Raw genomic sequence first — 20,837 nt, forward strand, 5'->3', positions numbered from 1 at the left:
ATTAACCAAAAATATAATATTTCTGGGGCCTCATTTGCAGAAGTGCTGAGAAGTGTAACTTCTGCTGAAGTCAAGGGGAGCTGTGGGGCTCTGCAAAGCAGGCCACTGACTTGCACTGCAAACCTGCACCATGCGGACTTCCTTACAAAGGAAGGAAAACCTTCTAGTAACAGCTTGAAGTGCAACGTTCCTGCATTTGCTCATGAAATTTATGTAAATGAGTCAAAAAAATTAATAAAAATGTAATTAATGTATTATTTTTATTGTTAAAACATATGCAGTGGGAACTGTTTTAGTGATTTTTTTTCTTTCAGAATAGTTTCACAGTAATCAAAGGAGATGTATAATAATTGGGAAGTACATTCTGCACACTGCAGTGCTTCACAACAGCCTGCTTCTTATAATAATCCCCTTCATTATAAATTGTGCTGCCCTCTACCCCAGTATAAGGAGGATAAGGATGATGTTCTAGGAAACTGACCTGGTGCTGGGAGCCAGCACACCTAATTTCCATTACACCACTGTGGAGCTGGAGTAGCCACTGTGGAGTTACTCTGGATTTACACTAGCAGCGTTTAGATCAAAATTTGGCCCCAGGGTTCGATTCCTGACTGTCACCGACGTGCTGCGTGAGTTTGGGGCTGCAGTCTCACTTTTTTGGGGGGGGAATCTGCGCTAGACCCCAGTGGAAGGGGGGCGATGTGTCACCACCCCTCGCTGGCCTGCTGGCAGGAGTTGCCTCCTCGGGGGGTCTGCTGGGGGTGTCCCCGTGTGCAGGTGGCTAGCTCCCCCTTCAATTCGGGTGCATGGGAGGGCAAGGTGCTCACCGCCGCTCCCCAAGGACGGTTCATTATTACCCACGTCGCCGGGAACCACCTGCACCGCCACCGCTCGGGGCTGCCGCGGCCGGCCAGCCACCGGAGAGCCGAGCCCGCTGCCCGGCCGGGGCTCGCCAGGGGCCCGATCCTAAGCCCGCCGGGGCCAGCGGGAGCCTTGGGGCTTTGGATCGGGCCCGGTCAGCGGCTCCGGCCGGGCACGGCAGCGTCCCACCAGGGAAACAACGCGACTCCCCGGCGAGCTGCGAGCCGCACGCGCGGCCCGACCGAGCTCGCCGCGCGCTCACCCCACACTGCGGGTGCGGGTCACCGCAGCTGCGCCTGGAGGGGCTAGGGGCGCTCCGCCTCCCGCGGGGCGGCGGAGCTGGGATTGGCTAGGAGCGCCGTCACTCACCCGCCCCCTCCCCGCCTGGCGGGGCGCTGGAAAGGGCAGTCCCAGTCTAGCGCTGACGTCACCCTGTCTGTCTGCCTCAGACGCCCCTTTCCATAGGAAACTGAATCTCCTTGGACTTGAATGAGGAGGAGCGAAGGGGGCGGGGCGGGGGGAGCCGCTAGGAGCCTGCCTGGGCAGGAGCGAGAGAGAAACAAAGTAGCAAGTCTGTTTCACCCAGCCCTGAGCAAACTTCCCGGGCTGGCGGGGGGAGGGGAGGGAAGCCAGCAGCGCCCGGCTCGGGTCTCCTTCTCTTTCCGTCCCGTCGGGGGGCTGCCTTAGGAGTGGTTCGCCGTTTCCCTCTCCCCCCGCGCCCCAGGAGGAGCCCGGCTTTATGTGGTGCTGCCCGGAGAGCTCGGCTGACTTTCCGTTCTTCGCTCTCCCCTTTTTTTAAATGTATCACTTGATGGGTGTGAACAGCACAGCCGCAGCCACACAGCCCAATGTCTCCTGCACATGCAACTGCAAAAGGTCTTTGTTCCAGACTATGGAGATCAGTAAGTACTTGTTCCTTCTCTCGCCGCTCCCCGCGCGGACCCGGCTGGATCGCTGGTTTGGGGTCCCTCCCCCCCCCGGCTGGATCGCTGTTTAGGGTTAGAAATCCAAAATGTTCAGAGCCTTTGCTGCTCCCCGGTCCTGGCTGGCAGGCTCTGAACTCCGGAGTCAGGCTGTCTTTCCCCCACTGCCTCCCGGAGAAGGGAAAGTTGGTTTTTAATTTTGTTGTTAAAAACAAATATTGTTTAATCCTCCCCCCCCCCCCCCCGTACACCTTTTCTCGTAACGCGCCGCAAAGGAGCGAGTCGCGGTGATGACCTCTTGTCTCTGTGTGTGTGTGTGTCACTTGTGTGTGTTTTAATCCGATTTCAGCCCTCTCCTGCCTCCCTCCCCCCAATTCTCTTACTTCCTTCTCCTCCACCCTCAAAAGTTGCTGCTGTATAGGTGGGAATCAATGTATGTGGTTAAATGTTTGAAATCTCTCAATGTATGTAAGGAACGAACTCTCCCCTCTCCCCAGGGCACTTCATGGCGGGGGGGGGGGGACTTTCCGTTGTACGCGGAGTCGCTGTATTAAGTGCGGACGGGAGATCGGACAGACTTCTGTGCATTCTGCTGTGTAGTGATAAGGTTGCGTTGCAGGGAGGGTTTGCTGCCAGGTTAGTGTTCCTGGGATGGCAGGGGGAGAGGGAGGTCTGTGTCTGGGGAAGGGTGAGTTCTAGTCAGTTTCAGTTGGCTGCTTCTCTTAGCTTTGTCTCTGCCTGCGCCCCCAAGGCAGACGGGGAAACAGACTGCGAGGGCTATTTAAAGCACATGCAGAATCCCAGCGTTAGGCTGGCGGATCCAGCAGCTCCAGGCGTCCTTTCCTCCCCCAGACACACATCATCCCTCTTGTTTTATTACAACGCTTCTCCCCTCTAATTCCCCTGAACCTGACATTCCAAGTATCCCTCACTGTGATTCCCTCTTTTCCTCTGCTTTCCCCCATCTATCGAGCTATTATATGCTCCCCTCTCCCACTCCCCATTTAGATTTTGCAAAGAGTAGGATTTTGGGAAGTGCATTAGCTCCATTCTTGGTTATTCCGTTGCCTGTTCCTAAAGGGTGCAGTTCAGATGATGTGGCTGTGGTAGGGAGATTATGCAGGTCCCACTAACCTTCTGTACTAATTCCAGCTTTGAAGTGTACAGTCAGCTGTTATTTTATATCTTGATTTTCGGATGATGAATCAGTTAAATTGCAGAAAAACGTCTGTATTTTTCCCCTTTCTTTTCTCTCCCCCTACCCAAGACGATAACAATGGTGTAGTAGTAGCATTAAGAGATCTCATCAACTTGTCTGTAGTCTCTGTGTGTGTGTGTGTGTGTGTGTGTGTGCTTGGAGGGGGTGGGGGAGATACACATGTACATCCAGCGATCTAGAATTTGTGACTATAAATAGTAATTGCAAGGTCTGAGAAGTAGATTAAGACTGTGTCTAGCCTGCAGGGTGGTTAAATAAGTCAAAGTTTTCCTGCCTGTCTGAAGGGGAAGCGGGCCTGGCTAATAAGCTATATTGTTAGACAGACTGAAACCAAATACAAAAAAGCTTGGGTCCGTTCACAAAGGTCTGTGAATACCTAAGGGATAACTGCAGGGGCTAAACAACTTGTAGAGATATTGCTGAAGGGTTTGAGTGAAATAAAAAACCATCAGGCAATAGAATACAGCCCTTTTCTTAGTCTTTCTGCTCCAGTTTCTTTTGGTCTGCAGACATTTCTAAATATGTGTCACATCCTAAACTATTTAACATGAATGCGTTGATGTGTAGACACCCATGTATGATCATGATCACACTTGACTCATTAGCCAGTTTAACATATGCTGTTGCCACACATTGGGCTGAGTGTTTTCTCCAGGAAGACTCTGCCTGGTATTTAAATATCACAAGAACTATACAAAAGGTAAAAATAACAAAAGACCATGTCGTTCTCCATTCTGGGCGCTGTCAAGCAGTCTTGGTGTCTTGGCTTTCGTGAGCAGAATACAAACCTCCTAGACTTCCCCCCAAATGATGTAAAGTTTTTGCTGGGAGAGCAGTGTCACGTTCTGCCTGTCAAAAACCTCTCCTAATTAAAGATAAGTAAGTCCATTGAAATGATAGAATAGTTCCTTCATTTCAAAAGAATTGTTGCTATTTTTAATGGCTTTTCCATTCTAGCCCTGATCTTTCATCTGTTGCTGTTTAGGATTTAGAATATTTATGAGGCACAGCATCCTCACGTTGATAAAACCTAGCCATATTAATGTGGTTTTGTTATAAAGCTGTGCAAGGAATTTGCTCGATTAGGAGGACAAAACTGCATTTAATGCTACCTCCATATGTAATTTTGAGTAGTTTATACAATGGACAATTATCATCATCCATCTTCCCCCACTCAGCATATATATATATATGAAATAAATCCTTTTCAAATTCATCATTTTTTTTTATTTAGGTCCTTCCCCTCAGCTAATAATATAAACATAAACATAATGATATTTGGGCTGACTCTGAGGCAGTTTGGTTAATTTAGTTGTCTGCTCTTCCAGATAGACAACATTTTTCTCCTTTCTGATTAAGTGATGCTCAGGAGATTTTGACCCATAAGGTTAGTGTTGTCAACAATTTAACAGATAAATCTTGTTTTTAGGTATCTTAATTAGCCATTACATTTAAATTGTATGTATGCGTGTAGTTATTTGGGGCTCAGAGGGCTACAGACAGAAATGGAGCAAAATAAATCCATAAAAATGGAGTAGCAGTGAGTACATTGTCGGACCAAATATCTCCAGTTTTGTGTTTGCCATTCTGCCTTTTGAAAATGGACCGTATGGAGCTGAGATAGAAAGTGAGCTATGGTTTGGTGTGAGGGCTTTTAGTTTCAGGGGTAGGGGGGTTTTTGTAGTTTTTTGTTATTGTTGTTTGAGAAGTTGATTGGCTTTTCTAGCTATTATTTTTAAATGTATTGTTTGGAAACTCAATTTTGTCAAAGTGTTTCAGCCTGTGTGGTTTTTCTACATCTAGAAGGCCAGATTCTGATCTGATTTACGCCCCGTGCAACGCTACTGGAGTCAGGGCAGAATCTGAACCTGGGTGTGTTGGTGCATTGAATGAAAAATGGAAATTTGGGGCACAGACCTGCCCTCACTTACGCTCAGGCAACCCTATTGGGCCAAATTAGTTCCTGGTGTAAGTAGGTGAAAGTAAATTGATCTGTGCCCATTGATGCCAGCAGGGAATTTTGCCCATTGTACAGAGAGGGTTCAGGACAGCATTGGGCCCTTAGGATTTTGGATGGTCAGATTCCTGCATTTCCCTGCACATCTTGGGCTGACTCAGGTTGTTTGAATTTTGAAAAATCTATTGGCATTCACACGCTGGGCACGAAAACGTGTTCATCTTGAATTTTAAAATAAACTATGCCCTTTGTACAGTATGCACCTTTAATCTTGATTTAATCTCATTCATGTTCAGACAAAACTAAGCTGGATTTGCCTGATTTTATTAACACTACCAGTACTGAATAGACCATTATTCTTTTTTGACTATAACAGATCATGTTAGGTATGCATACCAATAGTACTATATAAATACGTAATAAAGATATGGCTCTCTTTTATGCCAACCAGGGAATGAATGTAAATTATTTCTCTGTCCCACAGCATAATGAATCTAAGGAACTTTTTATTTTTTTTAAAACTAGGTCAGATCAAGGCAGTGATGATGTCAAAAGTAGCATTATTAAAAGAAATCGCATCTGCACGGTCTGTCTTTTGAAGAAAAAGTCTCTCTTACAGTTTGACTCATGGCAGGAGTTTCTTTTTGGAACCATTTGGGCTGTTTTTGAATCTTATTCCTTGATATATATATATATATATTTTTTTTAGAGGTACTGTCCATTTTCAGATTTTTCTCCAGTTTCTGAAAAACTCTGCAGCAGACAGATGCCAATCACTGATCTTGCTACTGCCTGTGTGCAACCCCAGGAAGAATTAAGAAAACTTAACTGTTTTTTACACAATCTCTTTCATTAAGATGGAACCAGTTTTGCTAGAAGCTTGTATGTCAGACTGTTATACCGCTTAGCTGCTCTACAAACAGTGTCTTTCTAATACTGCGCCTTTTTCCTATGTTGTCAGTCAATCAGCACCGTGATCCTGACCCAAAACCCACTGAAGTGGATGGGAAGCCTTTTCAATGACTTCATTGGGCTTTGAATCAGGCCCATAACATTAGTTCTTCTAACTTCAGTTTATTTTGAAGTAGGTTACTTTAAATTGCTGGCAATTAGCTAATTTCTGTGAGGCCAGAGTTGTTACCTTTCCGTGTAAAACGGGACTAGCTACACGAACGCTGCTCCTCGTCTGGATTTAATAGAAAAGACAGAGTTGTGCCTCCACAGGACTGATTATTAGCAGAGTTTTTCACTGGCTATTTGACTTATCTTTTTAAAATAACTATTTTAACTGGCCCTAAAAGCAGTCCATTTTGTAGCTGTAAATATAGTGTAGGAATGCGGCAGGAAAGTAGCATAACTGCAAACTCTTTTTAATTTAACCCTCTCTCTATAAGTAGGTAAACTGTGAAATTGACTCAACAATATTTTGGTGCAGTCTTTAGTCCATATGACAAGCATGAGTATTTAGACAGATTAAAGCAGGTGGCATCTGTTGGTGGCACTCTGGGATTAGGATTGTAAAGGGGTTTTTTGGTTTTCTTTTGCCCCCCTTTTTTTTTTTTAAACTCCAGCACTCGCAGCATTGTGACGTGGGCAGTGTAGACACGCTTTATCGCCAGGGGAGAGCTCTCCCGGCCAATCGGGGAAAAAAACCAAAAACCCATCCCGAATGAGCGGTGGTAGCTTTATCAGCCATAAAGCGCTGTCTATACTGGCGCTTTTCAGCACTAAAACTTTTGTTGCTCAGGGTGGTGTTTTTTCACACCCCTGAACGACAAAAGTTTTAGTGCTGAAAGTGGCAGTGTAGACAGCCTGACTTGCCGTAGTGCCAGTACTCTGCGCCACGTTAAACCAGACAGACGTCTTCTCTATGGCCCTAATCATCTGGCTGGGTGAAGGAGGTCAGGGGTGATTTTAGTGTTGGCTGAGTCTGTAAATAACTAATTATTCAGCTGAATAAACAAATCAGTGCTGCACCCTTCATTCAATAGCTCGCTTTCCTGCTTGCTAAAAACAGCAAAGCTGTTTTTATTCAGTTCCATGTTCTCCATGGACGAGTCTTGTGACTGCCCAGTTTGTCCAGCACTAGAGTCATTAGCACTGGTAATGGGTTCCTTGTGAATGCCAAGCTCTGAACTCTGCAGGGTTATTTTAGACCACAAAGGACTTTTCTGAGGAAGTCAGGCTGCCATAGGTAGGGCTGGACACCCAGGACCAGAGAATGCTTCTGCGCTTTCCTAGAACTTCAACATGCTAGCGTGATGCAGGTGCAAAACACTAGTGACTTCAGTGGGAATGCTTAAGGGGTAAGGTGCTATTATTCACAGTGAGTAAGGGGCCAATCAGTTATCTTCTACTGATGTTAACCAAAATATTCTGCAGATGTATTATTATTATTATTATTATTATTATTATTATTATTAAAGTAGTTAAAATATTCTTTAACTAAGGAAATGAGAACATTTCTTAATGAGAAACCAAACGCTATACACAAATTTAAAAGTGGCTTAGATTGCTGGTTTGAAACCATTCTGAGTTGACCATCTGAGTGGATTTCTTTCTGAAGGTAGAACTTTTAAATCTTTGCATTCTTGAGTTTAATAACCAAATACAGATGGCTCACCCTAGAAATCTAGTATCACGTCTCCTTTCCGCCCCCAAACAATTTTTTTTCAAATGTGTGTCATCATTGACATCCTGTGTCAGTGGCAGCACTTGACCTCTTGCCCTCTGTTGACTGAAAGAATCTGAGTTACTAAAATATTGACTTTTCTGTCACACAATATAGTTTTTGACTAAAGTTTTCATAAACAAGACCCGTACATGTCAGAGAACGGCCCATAAACAGCACAGGTCTGCTACCAGCTTTTAAAAAAGCTGCTGTCTCTTTACGCAAAGCCTACTTTGTTGCTGAAATCTCAATTTGATATATACAAACCAAAGTCAGGAGAGTTCTGCCTCTCTTTGGTTGTGTCTTTATGGGGGATGAGGGGGAGGGGAAGTGTGTTTTTACAAAGATAGTCATCTCCTGTAAAATCCAAGAGCAGACAGGGAACAGGTTGTAGCTACTTTAAGGGAAGCACTACCAATGCTTTGTCTCCACTGGGATTTTACATAGGTATCTCGAGCTAGCTATCTCTATCTCTGTTAAAAACATACTTTTTTTTTTCAGAGAAGACATAGATATAACTTACCTTCTCTCCCTACTGTGCCTAGATATCACAGGGGTCTTAAAGTGATGATTTATTATGTGCCCCAGGACAATGACTTCAATCTTTGTGCTTTATTCCCTTCATTCAGTGTTGATTATAAAAGAGATGGAGGAAGAACCAGTATCAAGTACATTTAAAAGAAAGAGAGTCAGACTTTTTTCTTCTTCTTCTTCTGTGCTGTACTCCATGTCCTGATACCACAAGGTGGGTCAAAGTCAGGTGGCATGCATTGGAAGGGGGGCACCTGAAATCATGTATGATGCAAAGCACTGACGTGATACAACTAACTCTTCTTTTCGGTCAGTATCGTGGTAGACTTAGGAGAATATTTGATACGATAAATTTTGTTACTCTGTGTCATGGAAGTGTGTGTCACCCACTGAATAAGTCCTTTTTTATTGGTTTTAGGTGTACTGAAATTATATCAGGTTCTTGAATACTAATGATTGGGGTGCCTGATGGATGTTGTAGAAATGCATTTGATAAATAGCTACATTAAGTAGGGACTGAGGTTTTCTCCGCATTTTTCAATATTTAAAAAAATAATTTAGCTTGACTTTCCTGATTTCTTTGAAAATGTAAGGAGTAGGTGCCTAAAAGAAGTAAGTTCTCCTTTTAAACTATTATTGTTTTTCTTTTGCTGTTGCTCTCCGAACATGCTAAAATCTCTTGGTCAGAGAGCTGGCAGGCTCAATGGAATCCTCGAATGAATTTGAAAACCTAAATTATTAATGGATAGAAATGAGAAGGCCTTTCCAAGGGAACCACGTAAATAGATAGTAACTCTCATGGACAGTAACTGCGGTGATCTAGATTTTGCCCTGGTGGTAAATAGTTGTACAGACACAGGTGTTGGTCTTGTATCAGTTTAATATTACCAATTAGAATTTAGTAATTCTGATCAGCTATAGGGCTATTTACTTGTAATGGTCTTCAAATAAAAAACATCTTTCAATGAAGAACATTTGCTTTGTATAAAGAAATGGCATGTGTGGCACACTTTCGAATCCAATACTTTAAGTTCTTTGGTTCAGATGGTTACAATATGTCTGTTATCAGCAGTATTTATTTTGCCTTGTTACTGGCAACTCCTGGCATGGAAGGCATACAAGTAGAGATGTACAAGGGGCCCTCTGCTGCATTATGTATATTCTTTGTTCACACGGGTATACGCCTAAACAAACATGCAGCAAAGGGGCCATTAATATTTATGGGAGTTGTATGCAAGCACTAAGACCAAGATCCAGAGAGAGAATGTGCCAGTTCGTTCATTAGAGTCAGGGGTTGGGGGGATGGCTCTGACTAAATTGCTGGGTGATCTTGGTCAGGTCATTTGGGGCAGATCCTCATCTGGTGTAAATGAAGCTATAATCATTGGTTTCAGAGTAGCAGCCGTGTTAGTCTGTATCCGCAAAAAGAAGAACAGGAGTACTTGTGGCACCTTAGAGACTAACAAATTTATTAGAGCATAAGCTTTGGACTACAGCCCACTTCCGAAGAAGTGGGCTGTAGTCCACGAAAGCTTATGCTCTAATAAATTTGTTAGTCTCTAAGGTGCCACAAGTACTCCTGTTCTTCTTTTTGCTATAATCATTGACACCAGCCAGAGATCGGTTCCTTGGAATCAAATCCCTGTCGCATTGATGTCAATGAAAAGTGAAATCCTGGTCCAACTGAAGTCAATGGGAGTTTTTTCACTGATTTGAGTGGAGCCGGGATTTCATCCCAAAACTCCATTGAACTTCAGTGAGACCAGGATTTTACCCTTCATCTCACTGTGCCTATGTTTCCATCTGTAGCTTCTTCCCTACTTCACTGTTGCAACAGTTCGTGGTCTTTGATTGAATTCCTTGAAGAGTGGTCAAGGTACAAGTGCAGAATATTACATTGTCCAAACACACATACTGTACAAATATTGTTAGTATTTGAAAGGCTAGAATAGTCATGTACAGGGTGGGATAGATATAATTTGTTGATTCCGAAGTGTTTTCAACAATTCCAAAGGACTACAGGTTGATTTTATTTTTACTTTTTGGTAAAAGGTAATTTGCTTAACACTGCCAAAAATGACTTAAAATAAACTCAATGGACTTTCTGAAGGCTATTGGATAATTTGAGGAGGCAGTATCTCTTTTCAGATAAATTTCAGCTGTATCAGTTACCCAAATCCTCTGAATAAGGATGACAAACTATTTCAGGTAAAAGGGGCTTTGATGGTTTGCCAAGGAATATAGCTTAGAAGGCAGCACTTTGATCTGCATTTTAAATGTTTCTTTGTCATGAAATTTTTTCATAATTTTCTTTCTAAGTCTGTGATGCAGAGGTTTGTTTTTTATTAAAAAGAATAGCAAAAACATATTACCAGACATTTATTATTAGTTCCTCATCTGTAAAATACAGGATTTCGAGATCTCCTGATGAAAAGCGCCATATAAGTGCTAGGAATTATTATTTATTATTTATTGTCTGCCTTGGAGCCAGCTAAAAATTCTAGCTCATCACATGTAGTGGTATACCTGCTAACGGCATGATTACGCCAAACAGGAAATTAATAGAGATGTTAATTTATTATCAAAGCTTTGAGTTTCTTTTGAATACACTAACTTTCTCCAGTGAGAAACCTAAACTGGCACTAGCATTTTGAACACTGTATATTATACAGGACTTATCTTGACTGTCTCCCTTCTACCTAATGCTGAGGGTCTCTGATTTAGATTTTTCTCCCTAAATAAGACACTTTTTTTATTATTTAGCAGATAAATCTGCTTAGTCTTGTATCTCACATATTCGAAGATAGTGACTTAAATGAACATTTCAGACATCTTGTACAAATAATTTGCTTGGTTTTCTCTAGTTGTTTCAGAATCTTTTCTACAACCTCCACCTCACCTTCCTGACCAAATTAACAATTGGTCCCCAGAAAAAATCTAGGGTGCTTGTTACCCACATAATCTCTCACATATGCGAAATGATGGCTGTTGTGTTTGATGGATGTAACGTGGATCCAGGTTTATCTAGAACAGGGATCGGCAACCTTTGGCACGTGGCCAGGTTTGTTTACTTGCTGAGTCCGCAGGTTTGGCCGGTTACGGCTCCCACTTGCTGCGGTTCGCCATTCCAGGCCAATGGGGGTGGCGGGAAGCGGTGGCCAGCACATACCTCGGCCAATGCCGCTTCCCGCAGCCCCCATTGTCCTGGAGTGGCAAACCGCGGCCAGTGGGAGCTGTGATCGGCTGAATCTGCAGATGCGGCAGGTAAACAAACCAGTCCGGCTCGCCAGCGTGCTTACCCTGGCGGGCTGCGGGCCAAAGGTTGCCGATCCCTGATCTAGAAGAAAGATGGATAGAAACACAGAAGACATTTTAAAAAGGTTTGATTTAATTTACTTCTTGAACATAATCCTTCCTTCTTGAAGCTGATCTGTGCAAGATTTATTTTTTGGTTGGGAAGCTGATATCCTTAAGGATGAGGGCCTAGAAAGCAGGCTTTCACAAATAGCTTCACCAGTGCCTTTTAGTATAGGGTTACCATACGTCCGGATTTCATCGGACATGTCCGGCTTTTTGGTGCTCAAATCCCCATCCGGGGGGAATTTCCAAAGAGCCGGACATGTCCGGGGAAATAGGGAGGCATAAGCCAGGGTCCGCCCAACACGATCCGCCGGGTCTGCAGCGCAGCCCAGCTGCCCCAGCTACAATGCTCAGGTGGGGAACGGGGGGGGGGGGGGGGGGGCTCTGGCTTCCCTCGCGGGCGGGGACCCCCCCCCCAGCCACTGGGGACCTTTCCTGTGGCCCCATTGCCCGCGCAGCTTGGAACCCGGCGCCGCGGGAGCTGTTTCCCACGGGGACAGGCTGGGGAACGTGCTCGGCGGCAGGAAGGAAGCTGCAGCCGGGGCTGCAGGGACCCGCGCTGCCGAGCGTCTGAAGCCCCCAGCAGGCAGAGGCTGCCGGGGGAGCAGGGGAGCAGGGCAGGCGGGGGGCGCAGAGGCTGCAGGTGCGGGGGGTGCAGGGGCTGCAGGGCGAGGAGGAGCAGTGCAGGCAGGGGCATAGGGACTGCAGGGGCAGGGCAGGCGGGGAGGTGCAGGGGCTGCAGGGCGAGTGGGGAGCAGGGGTCTCAGAGGCTGCAGGGGCGGGGGAGTGCAGGGGCAGGGCAGGCGGGGGGCAAAGATGCTGCTGGGGTGAGGGGTACAGGGGCTGCAGGGTGAGTGGGGAGCAGGGGTCTCAGAGGCTGCAGGGGCGGGGGGTGCAGGGCGAGTGAGGAGCAGGGGTCACAGAGGCTGCAGGGACAGGGGGTGCAGGGGCTGCAGGGCGAGTGGGGAGCAGGGGTCACAGAGGCTGCAGGGCGAGTGGGGAGCAGGGGTCACAGAGGCTGCAGGGTGAGTGGGGAGCAGGGAAGCACTTAGCAACCCCCAACCAAGATCAGAGCGGGAAGGAGGAGGGGGAATGCAGGGTGCTCAGAGGAGGGGGCAGAGTTGGAGCAGGGGCTTTGGGGAAGGGGCAGGGTTGGGGCGGGGCTGGGGCAGAGTTGAGGTGGGGCCGGGGGTGGGGAAGGGGCGGAGTTGGGGCAGGGCCAGGCCCCCGTGGAGTGTCCTCTTTTTTCAGTGTTGAAATATGGTAACCCTATTCTAGTACTGACTTGTTGCTTTTCTACTGCTCCAGTCACAGGACTTTCTAGGGAAGAGATGTCCAACTGCCCCAGACTGGTAGCTTTCTGCTTGTGGGCACTGGTCAGCTGGTGTTTGGAAGAGACCAGCTCCATTCCATTTGTAATCTAAACTAGCACGTGAACCCAGGTCTCCAGATCCATGTAATACTTAGTCTTATATGAATGCCTTAGGACAAACAATGCCTTGTGTATATTTAAGTTGTATTTTTCTGCATCCTTCTCTAGAACTAAAATGTCTTCCTTCAATTTGACTTTATTATGCTGTGCACGTACTTGAGATTGGATGCTGATATTGGGCTTATGGGTGCTCATGGCCATGTATCTTGTAAAACCTGCAAGCATGGTAGCTGAATTTACAAGTGATGCGTGCACACATGCCTGATATTGGCACTGAGTCCACCTAAACCTTATTTCTGTTTTATGACCTAATAGTAATTTTGCAGTATGTGTAGTAAAAATTTTGAGAGTCATGTATAATTTATACAGTAGAACAGTACCCTTGAACTTTAGAATTTGTATTTGATAAGGTGCATTTATGCTGTATTTAGAAGAGTTAGTTTTCTTTTTTGAGATGCATTTTAATGTCAGTTGGACTATCTATTTTTCATACTGAGATCTAGCACATAATTTTTAACTTCTCAAGATGCTTGTTGAAGTTATTCTGTATGTATTGGTGTATTTCTGTAATGCCTTCAAATTGTGTGTGCGCGCAGGCATGCACAATATACGTACAATGCTACACAAATCACCTAACAAAGTTGACCGTGATTCTCAATTATATATGGTTAATTTAGCACTTAAAATACATGCACAAAAGCATTTACATGTACAAACATGGTTGCTGATGCCAGGCTATTAGTACTGTTTGTTTGCATCTGCAGCTTGAAAATTTGGGCATGTAATATGGAATTGCCCTTCAGCAGGTGCAACTTAATTGCCCACATTTGCAAACTCGACTCATGCAGTCCAACAAGTAGAATTTAGCTTGATGATTAAATACGCACATGCAAGCTGCTGATTAACCAACAGTTTTAAAGTTACTAAAAGTGAAAATATTTAATTACAAAAATCTATATACATTTTGCAAGGATATATGGAGGAATTTTTTGTTTTGTTTTTTGGGTTTTTTTGGGTCTTGTATCACTTCTTCACATTCTGTCCAAAATGTCAAGTAGACACTTTGATACTGTAAGCTTCTGCAAACATTGTCAGAAATAATTCTGTAAAACTATTAATCAACTTTGCATGACACTGTGCAAACAGACTGAGTAATTTCTTTGTTCTTTTCTTTTTACTTTGTAATTGGTGTCTGTAAAAGCCCAAAGGTTTGGTCTTGTGGAAAGCATGATTCATTTATTGGTGTCTGTGCCGACTAGTTATCTTTCAGTAATTCCAGAGTAGTGCTACAAGCCAAGAGTGATTCATACATGGCTAAGTGCACAAACAAATGGGGTCATGGCCATCTGCAGAAACTTTTCTAATCTATTTATGGTATCAGAGAAAGAAGTGGGTGTATTAAGGATGATGGAATAGGTGTCAATTACACTGGTGAATGTAACCAGTTAAACAACACTAACCATTACTTAAAAACCACTTTCTGCTTGTTGCTAAGGCTCATTACAATAGATTACATTTAAATGCTATCATTTCCATTTAGTGTATCTGACCCAAGTGTACTGAGATAGTGATTTATTTATTTTTAACAAACATAACTACAGTGATAGTTCCCTTCAACCAACCTCAAAATCTAGAGGCTGACATTAATTGTCTTTGTAGATAATGGCTTAACCCTTGCTCTCTGTTATCCAGGATTGCACTGGTATATGCCATTATTCCATTGCACTCAGAATTTGGCCCAATACTTGCATGTTCATGAGCAGGGATAGCATTCCATTTTTACTTATCCAGCAAAACTTCCATGGGACAGCTTAGAAAGGTAAATACAGTGAGCAAGTGGGTTGATTCTCCTCTCAGATGCAGCTCCATTGGCTTCCTGGGTGTTATCCTGTCTGAGTGGAGAGCTGGTTCTAGTCAGGACATCTATTCTGGAGTGACTTTTTCTCCTTTGCATTTGACTAGTGGTGAGAATTAATTTCACTCTGTGCTCAAGTGAACGAATGCATCAATGCTAAGTGCACCAAATATTCAAACTGTGCTCTGCTCAGATAGAAACTCCTGTGTTCTGTCTTGTTTGGGGGATTCAGAGTTGCCTCAGCGTTGCTTAGACATGTAGTAAAGACAAACACAGGCACCGGCGTGGCACTTGTTGTCTATGCTGCCAGAAGCAAGAAGGGGGTTTGCGGTAGGTGGGAGAGAAGGGAAAGTCCTAATAAGAGTATCAAGGGACAGCTGTTGTAGTCATAATAATACCTAGCTCTTATAGTTCTTCTCCTTTGTAGATCTCAAAGTGCTTTTCACAATCTTAAATGTATTTATCCTCACAATAGCCCTGTGAGGTTCTAGTATCATTACCACTTTTACTGATTGGGAAACTGAGGCACAGAGAGGCTAAGTGACTTGCCCGAGGTCACACAGGGTGGAGCAGGGAATTGAGCCCTAAATCCTAAACTAGTGCCCTAACCACTGGACCATCCGTCCTCTTGCTGTTTGTCGACTACTACCAGCTTGCCAATGTGGGAAGGACTAAGAGGCACATTTTGGGCCATAGAATCATCTTTAATCTTCATGCAGCCATGAAGCCAATGAGTTCTGCTGCAAGTGTAGGATCGTATATAGCCCTTTTGTCTTAAACTGAAATGCTTCACGCATGAAATAAAAGTGGTGTTATACAAGACTTAACACTTGCAGTGTACAGATCTCAAAGTGCTTTATAAATACCTCTCACAGGGAGGTGGGTAAGCATTACACTGGAGATGGGTTTGAGAGGCAACATACATGTAATTCATGAAATTTGCAACATGCTCAAGTTCAAGGGTACCCCTTTCCAGGAAGGGTTGATTTCCTCACATCTGTGGTGCACCTAGCTTACAGAAGAGTAAATTGAAGCCCAGATATCAGTGGCTTGATTACTCAGTAAGTTGAACATGTGCACTAGGGCTGGCTGAGAAATTGGAATAATTTGGCACAAACTTCATCAATTTTTGAAATTGAAATTTTAAACACTTTGACTAGCTGGACATAAGAACGATCTTATTGGGTCAGACCAATGGTCATCTAGCCCAGTAGCTTGTCTTCCAGCAGTGGTCAGTGCCAGATGCTTCAGAGGGAATAAACAGAACAGGGTAATTATCGAGTGATCCATCCCCTCTCATCCAGTCCCAGTTTCTGGCAGTCAGAGGTTTAGGGACACGCAGAGCATAGGGTTGTGTCCCTGACCATCTTGGCTCTTTTGTATACGTGCTGTGTGTGCACCCACAAATGGCCCAAACAGGAAATCGACTCCAGGAGGAGAACTGACGTGAACTTTTGCTCAAACACTGATGAATCTCTTCTGATGTCTGAATTGTATTCCTCTCCCACTCTCACTTTATTTAAACTAAGAGACTGGGTAAGTCATGTGCTAGACTTACCTGCAGGGTGTGGGAAGGGAGTCATGCCATTTGGATCAAGTCCCATGAGACTTCTAGCCATTGAACATTGGGGCCAAAATTTTCAAACCTGAGTACCTAAATTAATGCTTCTAAATCCATAATTAGGATCCTAAGTAAGTGTAGCCTGATTCTCAGATGTGCTGGACACCTGTGGTTTCCACTGACTTGAATGGGAGTTGCGGGTTCTTGCAACCTTTGAAAATGCTTTTCTGTTCTCAGTCCCAGGGCTAGGATTACACTCTTAAAGTGAGATTTTTTTTCTAAGTGCTCAGCATTGGCCTAACTCTGTGTTGTGAAAGTTTGAAAATTCAACCTTTAATGTGTTGGGTTGGACTTTTTTTAATGTAATTTTATTTTTTAAAAAACCTTCAAATGGAAAACATAGTGAAGTCATGTCCCAAACCTCTCCTGCTCTCCACACACCTCACCTGTTCTGCATTCCACATGCTGCTGTTGCGGATCCTAGACACACACTAATGTCTAGTGGAGTTACTCACACAGACTTGGCTAATCTGAACATTCCTTTGGGGTGTGTGGCCAAGGGTGGGGTCCCCTGGATGGAGTTAGTGGTTTAAAATACAAAGGCCCCTGCTGCCATCACATGTGTGCAGGAGCACCCACAATACAGTAGCCGTGCTCTCCGTTAATCACATGCACAAAGAGGGTGGCTGGGTAGGAAGAGGTTTGCTCAAGGGCCTTGTGGAGCTGAGATGAATTCACAGAGGCCTTGGCCGTCCAGTTTCCACACTGGGGGGAGGGGGAAAGGATTTCTGAGCAGGAGAACGTTCTCTAATTCTCAGTAAAGCATTTGGGGTGAAATTCTGGCCCTCTAAGCAACTGGGAGTTTTGCCATTGGCTTTAGTGGGGCCAAGTGTTCTGGTGTCTCTGTGCTTGCTCTGGCCTGTTGGTGCACGGTAGGCTTGATGCCACTTTACACCTGCTAGTGCTTTGAGAAGGCAGTGATGTGAAACATGCACATTATAGGCCCAATTTTCAGAGGTACCAACGTCAAACTCCAGGGAAGTCAATGGGAGCTGCAGGGGCTCTGCTACTCTGAAAACCAAGTCCTAAACCTTTTGTACAGGTGTAGGAAATGCTGTGGTTCCCCCTCTCCTCCTTCCCATGCCTGAGAGGGAGCAAACAGCCTCCCTTCCACCCCTATTCAGTGTCTCAATTGGCCTGTGTGCTCCATTGGCTCCAATAGCCCCCCCTCCACCCCCAGCATATACAACATCGGTCCCTTCAAAACTGAGCTCAGCAGTGAGGGAACATTGGCCAGTAAAGTTCCCCCTTTATAATACTTAACCATAAGTCACATTGTTCTGTTTTACTCATTCCAGAGTGAAAATTAGCTTAGGTTTTAATTGTTCCCAGTTTAGGATACGGTATCTCCTATGTACTTGTCTTAGACCTGTAGTGGAGACTTTTAAGGAATGGTTCCTTTCCTATGTGGTACTGTATAACTTGTTGGTATATAGTAACTTCAAAGACTAAAATATTCTCGTTTTGTCTCCCTCTCATGCTCCAAGTTTAGTATAATATTTTTAATGATTTTAGCTGGTTGCATATGAAGTGATGAAGCCTCATTCTCCAACCCTGGAATGATTGATGCTTTGCAGTATATATGAATTGCTCTTGCTGCAGCTTTTACTGTCATATCTTGCTGAGGACTTTAATCATGCAGAATTCTAGGGCCGTGTCACTGAAAATACTGTTCTCATCGGACATGTATCGGTCATTGCCACAGGACTGAGTTGTGAGGAAAAATAAACATAATGGTCAAACTGAATTGGATAAATTCACTGTCCTTTTATTAGTTTTTTTTAAAAGAAGCTGCATTCATTGATATTTAAGTTGTGAAAGAAGGTATTTCAAATTTGAAGGAAACATGTGTGAATGGGTCTAATTTAGTTGGTCAGTTATGGAGCCAGAGGGGAATGGGCCCTTAAGTAGGAATAATGAGTAAAGAACCAGCCTTTCTTGAATAAGAGTAGCAGTTGTACCCGAACATTAAGGAACTTCTTTATTCACTTGGCCATCAAGCTTTGTTGCACTCCAAATGACAAGTGCACTTCAGTCTCAAAGAGCCTATGGCTTTGAAGAAGTCTTGCATCATCCTATACAGTATTCTTTTTTTTATTCACTTGGCATAGGTAGGATCAGACTGTGCTCTGTGTGTGTGCCCGCGCGTCTTCCCTGACTACATGTCTAGGAATATTTTTTACTGCAGCCTTGTATTAGTTTTGCAATGAACCAAGCCACAGTCTCTTCCAAAAAAAAGATCTCAGGTGCAAGGCACAGTCCACTTAAATGGAAAAAAAAAAAAAAAACAACCACCAAAAAACCAACAACAAATTAAGCAAAATTTGAAATTAGCTGTTACAAAAATAGGTACAGTAGGTCTGTTGCACAATGATTTTTATGGCTTCTAATGTTAATATAATAAAATCCTGTATCCAGATCTCTCTGAACTGAAAATATGAGGGGCATTGTAAGCGGGGAAAAAAAAACAACCCTAAGATAATAGGAATAAAGTTATAGGAAAAACATTTCCTGTTTGCCAAACTAAACACATTTGTTATATTTTGTTTTGCTTTTTGTTTTTTAAGAAGGCTGGGAGATGACATTCCTCTTCGTTGTATTTGCAAGCCAAACTATATCTGTAATGTTCATTCTCTCAGTATTTGGCGGTGGGCGGAGTGTAAGGACTTTTTTTTGTTAATTGTTGTAACTACTGGAAGGTGAAAAATGCAAACTCTCTTGCAGCTGTATTCTCTAATTGTACCAATGCCAAGAGCTGCAGCTCAGTTTTCTAGCTTGATCAATGCTGTTAGTTTAAGTAGTTGGATAATTTAGTAGCTCTAGGCACTTTTGTCTGACTAGCGTGAGCCTGGATTGCTTTGTTTGCCCCTCTTGGGAAGGAGAGGAGGGGACTTCCCTTTGAATACAAGGTTTCCCCTGCCTCAAACAACTGTCAGCTGACACTTTCTGTGGCCGATACCCAACCCTTTTGGAACTGAGGGACAAAGGAAACCGTGGATATGATGCTTTGACCTTGCAGTCTCACATTAAGCTAGATACTCTTTCCTGTTGCCATATAAAACCTTTCACTCTCCTTTCTGGAGGGGCATAACATTCGCCCTTCATGCAAAGCATCTTTTTTTCTAATTGGGCTTGCTTATCAGGTATTGCCCATGAAACTAGGCACTAGGTATTCATGGCAAAGCTTCCATCCATACAGCTGTTAAATAGTGGGATGAGCACTCCTTCCCTTTATTCAACCAGTTGTTTAACAGTTTTTCTCTGTCCTGGGAGTTTGTTTGGCCTGTCTTCAACTTTGGCTAAGGAGTAGCCGGGTGGGACTATGACAGATCATCTTCCTAGGATGTACAGGCCTCTGAAGGGGGAAAACCACGTTTCTTTTCTGAACAGCATCTTAACCAATACAAGAAATGCAGCAATAGTGACTTCTAGGAAGGGGAAAAAAGGAAGTTGAGGTATAAGGGGAGACTTGATCACTATTCCGCGCTTGTCCATTTAATCTCTCAAACAGGGTTTCAAAGTGTTCTCCCACTCCCAACAGGAGAGGAATATATATATATATATACAGTATATATTTTTCAATCACTTTTCCTTTCTTGTAAAGAAAGGATATGATTATTTAGGAGAGGAAGGATGGGTTCCTCATATTGCTGGAGAAAACCCTCTACCTAGCATTCAGTTGCTTTAGTGGAATATGCTGCAAAAGGTATGGCTGACGTTTCTTTAGTCCATGAAGATTCATTTAAAAGTAAATTAAAAGTTCCAGCTGCAAATGAATGAGCACACTTGGGGTATTGGTTTGTGCAATTTAAAAGCTGTCCTTGCATTTCCAATGATATTATAAGTCATTTGCTGACCCAGCCTCTGATGGCTATCATGGGGAGATATACGGCAAGGCAGGGAATCGATTGCAGTATATCCGAGTGTATTGGCTTTGCTTACCAAAGGCCATGCTGGTTACAAACATTGATGAAAGCTGAAGACTGATGCTCATACGAGCAGTCCTTAGAGAGCATAGTCTCCCCCCAATCTTGTCATTGAAATCTCTGGATTTTGGCTTATTTCTGAAAAGTGCTCTTCTTGAAACTTAATACACCTTCTAGGATGGCCATCCTCCTCGAAGACAGCATGAAGCCCTGGTTCCCAGCTTGGCCGCGGACCTGTTGTGTGACTATTGGCAGTTCTTTTCCCCTCCAATCACTATCCATCTTAGGGCATGTCTACACAGGAAGTTATTCTGGAATAGCTATCCTGCAGTAAATGCACACTCTACCTTATGAGAAAGAGAGAAATTTCTGAAAGGCTCTTAATCTTGAGATCTGAGAATACTCATTGTTGTTAAACCAACGGGCTTCTCTGTAAGGAACTTCTCTACATCAGTAGGTGACTGTGCCTTTACAAAGTAGG

At 43.9% G+C, this 20,837-nt stretch overlaps 1 protein-coding gene across 3 annotated transcripts in view; it reads left to right on the top strand.

Moving 5' to 3' along the window:
• The first annotated feature begins 1,242 nt into the window (after positions 1 to 1,242).
• PMEPA1 (prostate transmembrane protein, androgen induced 1) overlaps positions 1,243 to 20,837 on the top strand; it is a 67,300-nt gene continuing 47,705 nt past the window's right edge. For 2 of the 3 annotated variants that reach the window (XM_054045550.1, XM_054045551.1), the window contains exon 1: positions 1,243 to 1,763. In XM_054045550.1, coding sequence (XP_053901525.1) covers positions 1,661 to 1,763 — 103 coding nt within the window. In that variant the 5' untranslated portion in view covers positions 1,243 to 1,660. Of the gene's footprint in view, positions 1,764 to 8,267; positions 8,377 to 20,837 lie in introns of those variants that run through there. The other variant, XM_054045552.1, reaches the window with a different exon arrangement.

This window comes from Malaclemys terrapin, chromosome 12 (genome assembly GCF_027887155.1).
Source record: "Malaclemys terrapin pileata isolate rMalTer1 chromosome 12, rMalTer1.hap1, whole genome shotgun sequence".
In the NCBI taxonomy this organism is placed as follows: domain Eukaryota; kingdom Metazoa; phylum Chordata; order Testudines; family Emydidae; genus Malaclemys; species Malaclemys terrapin.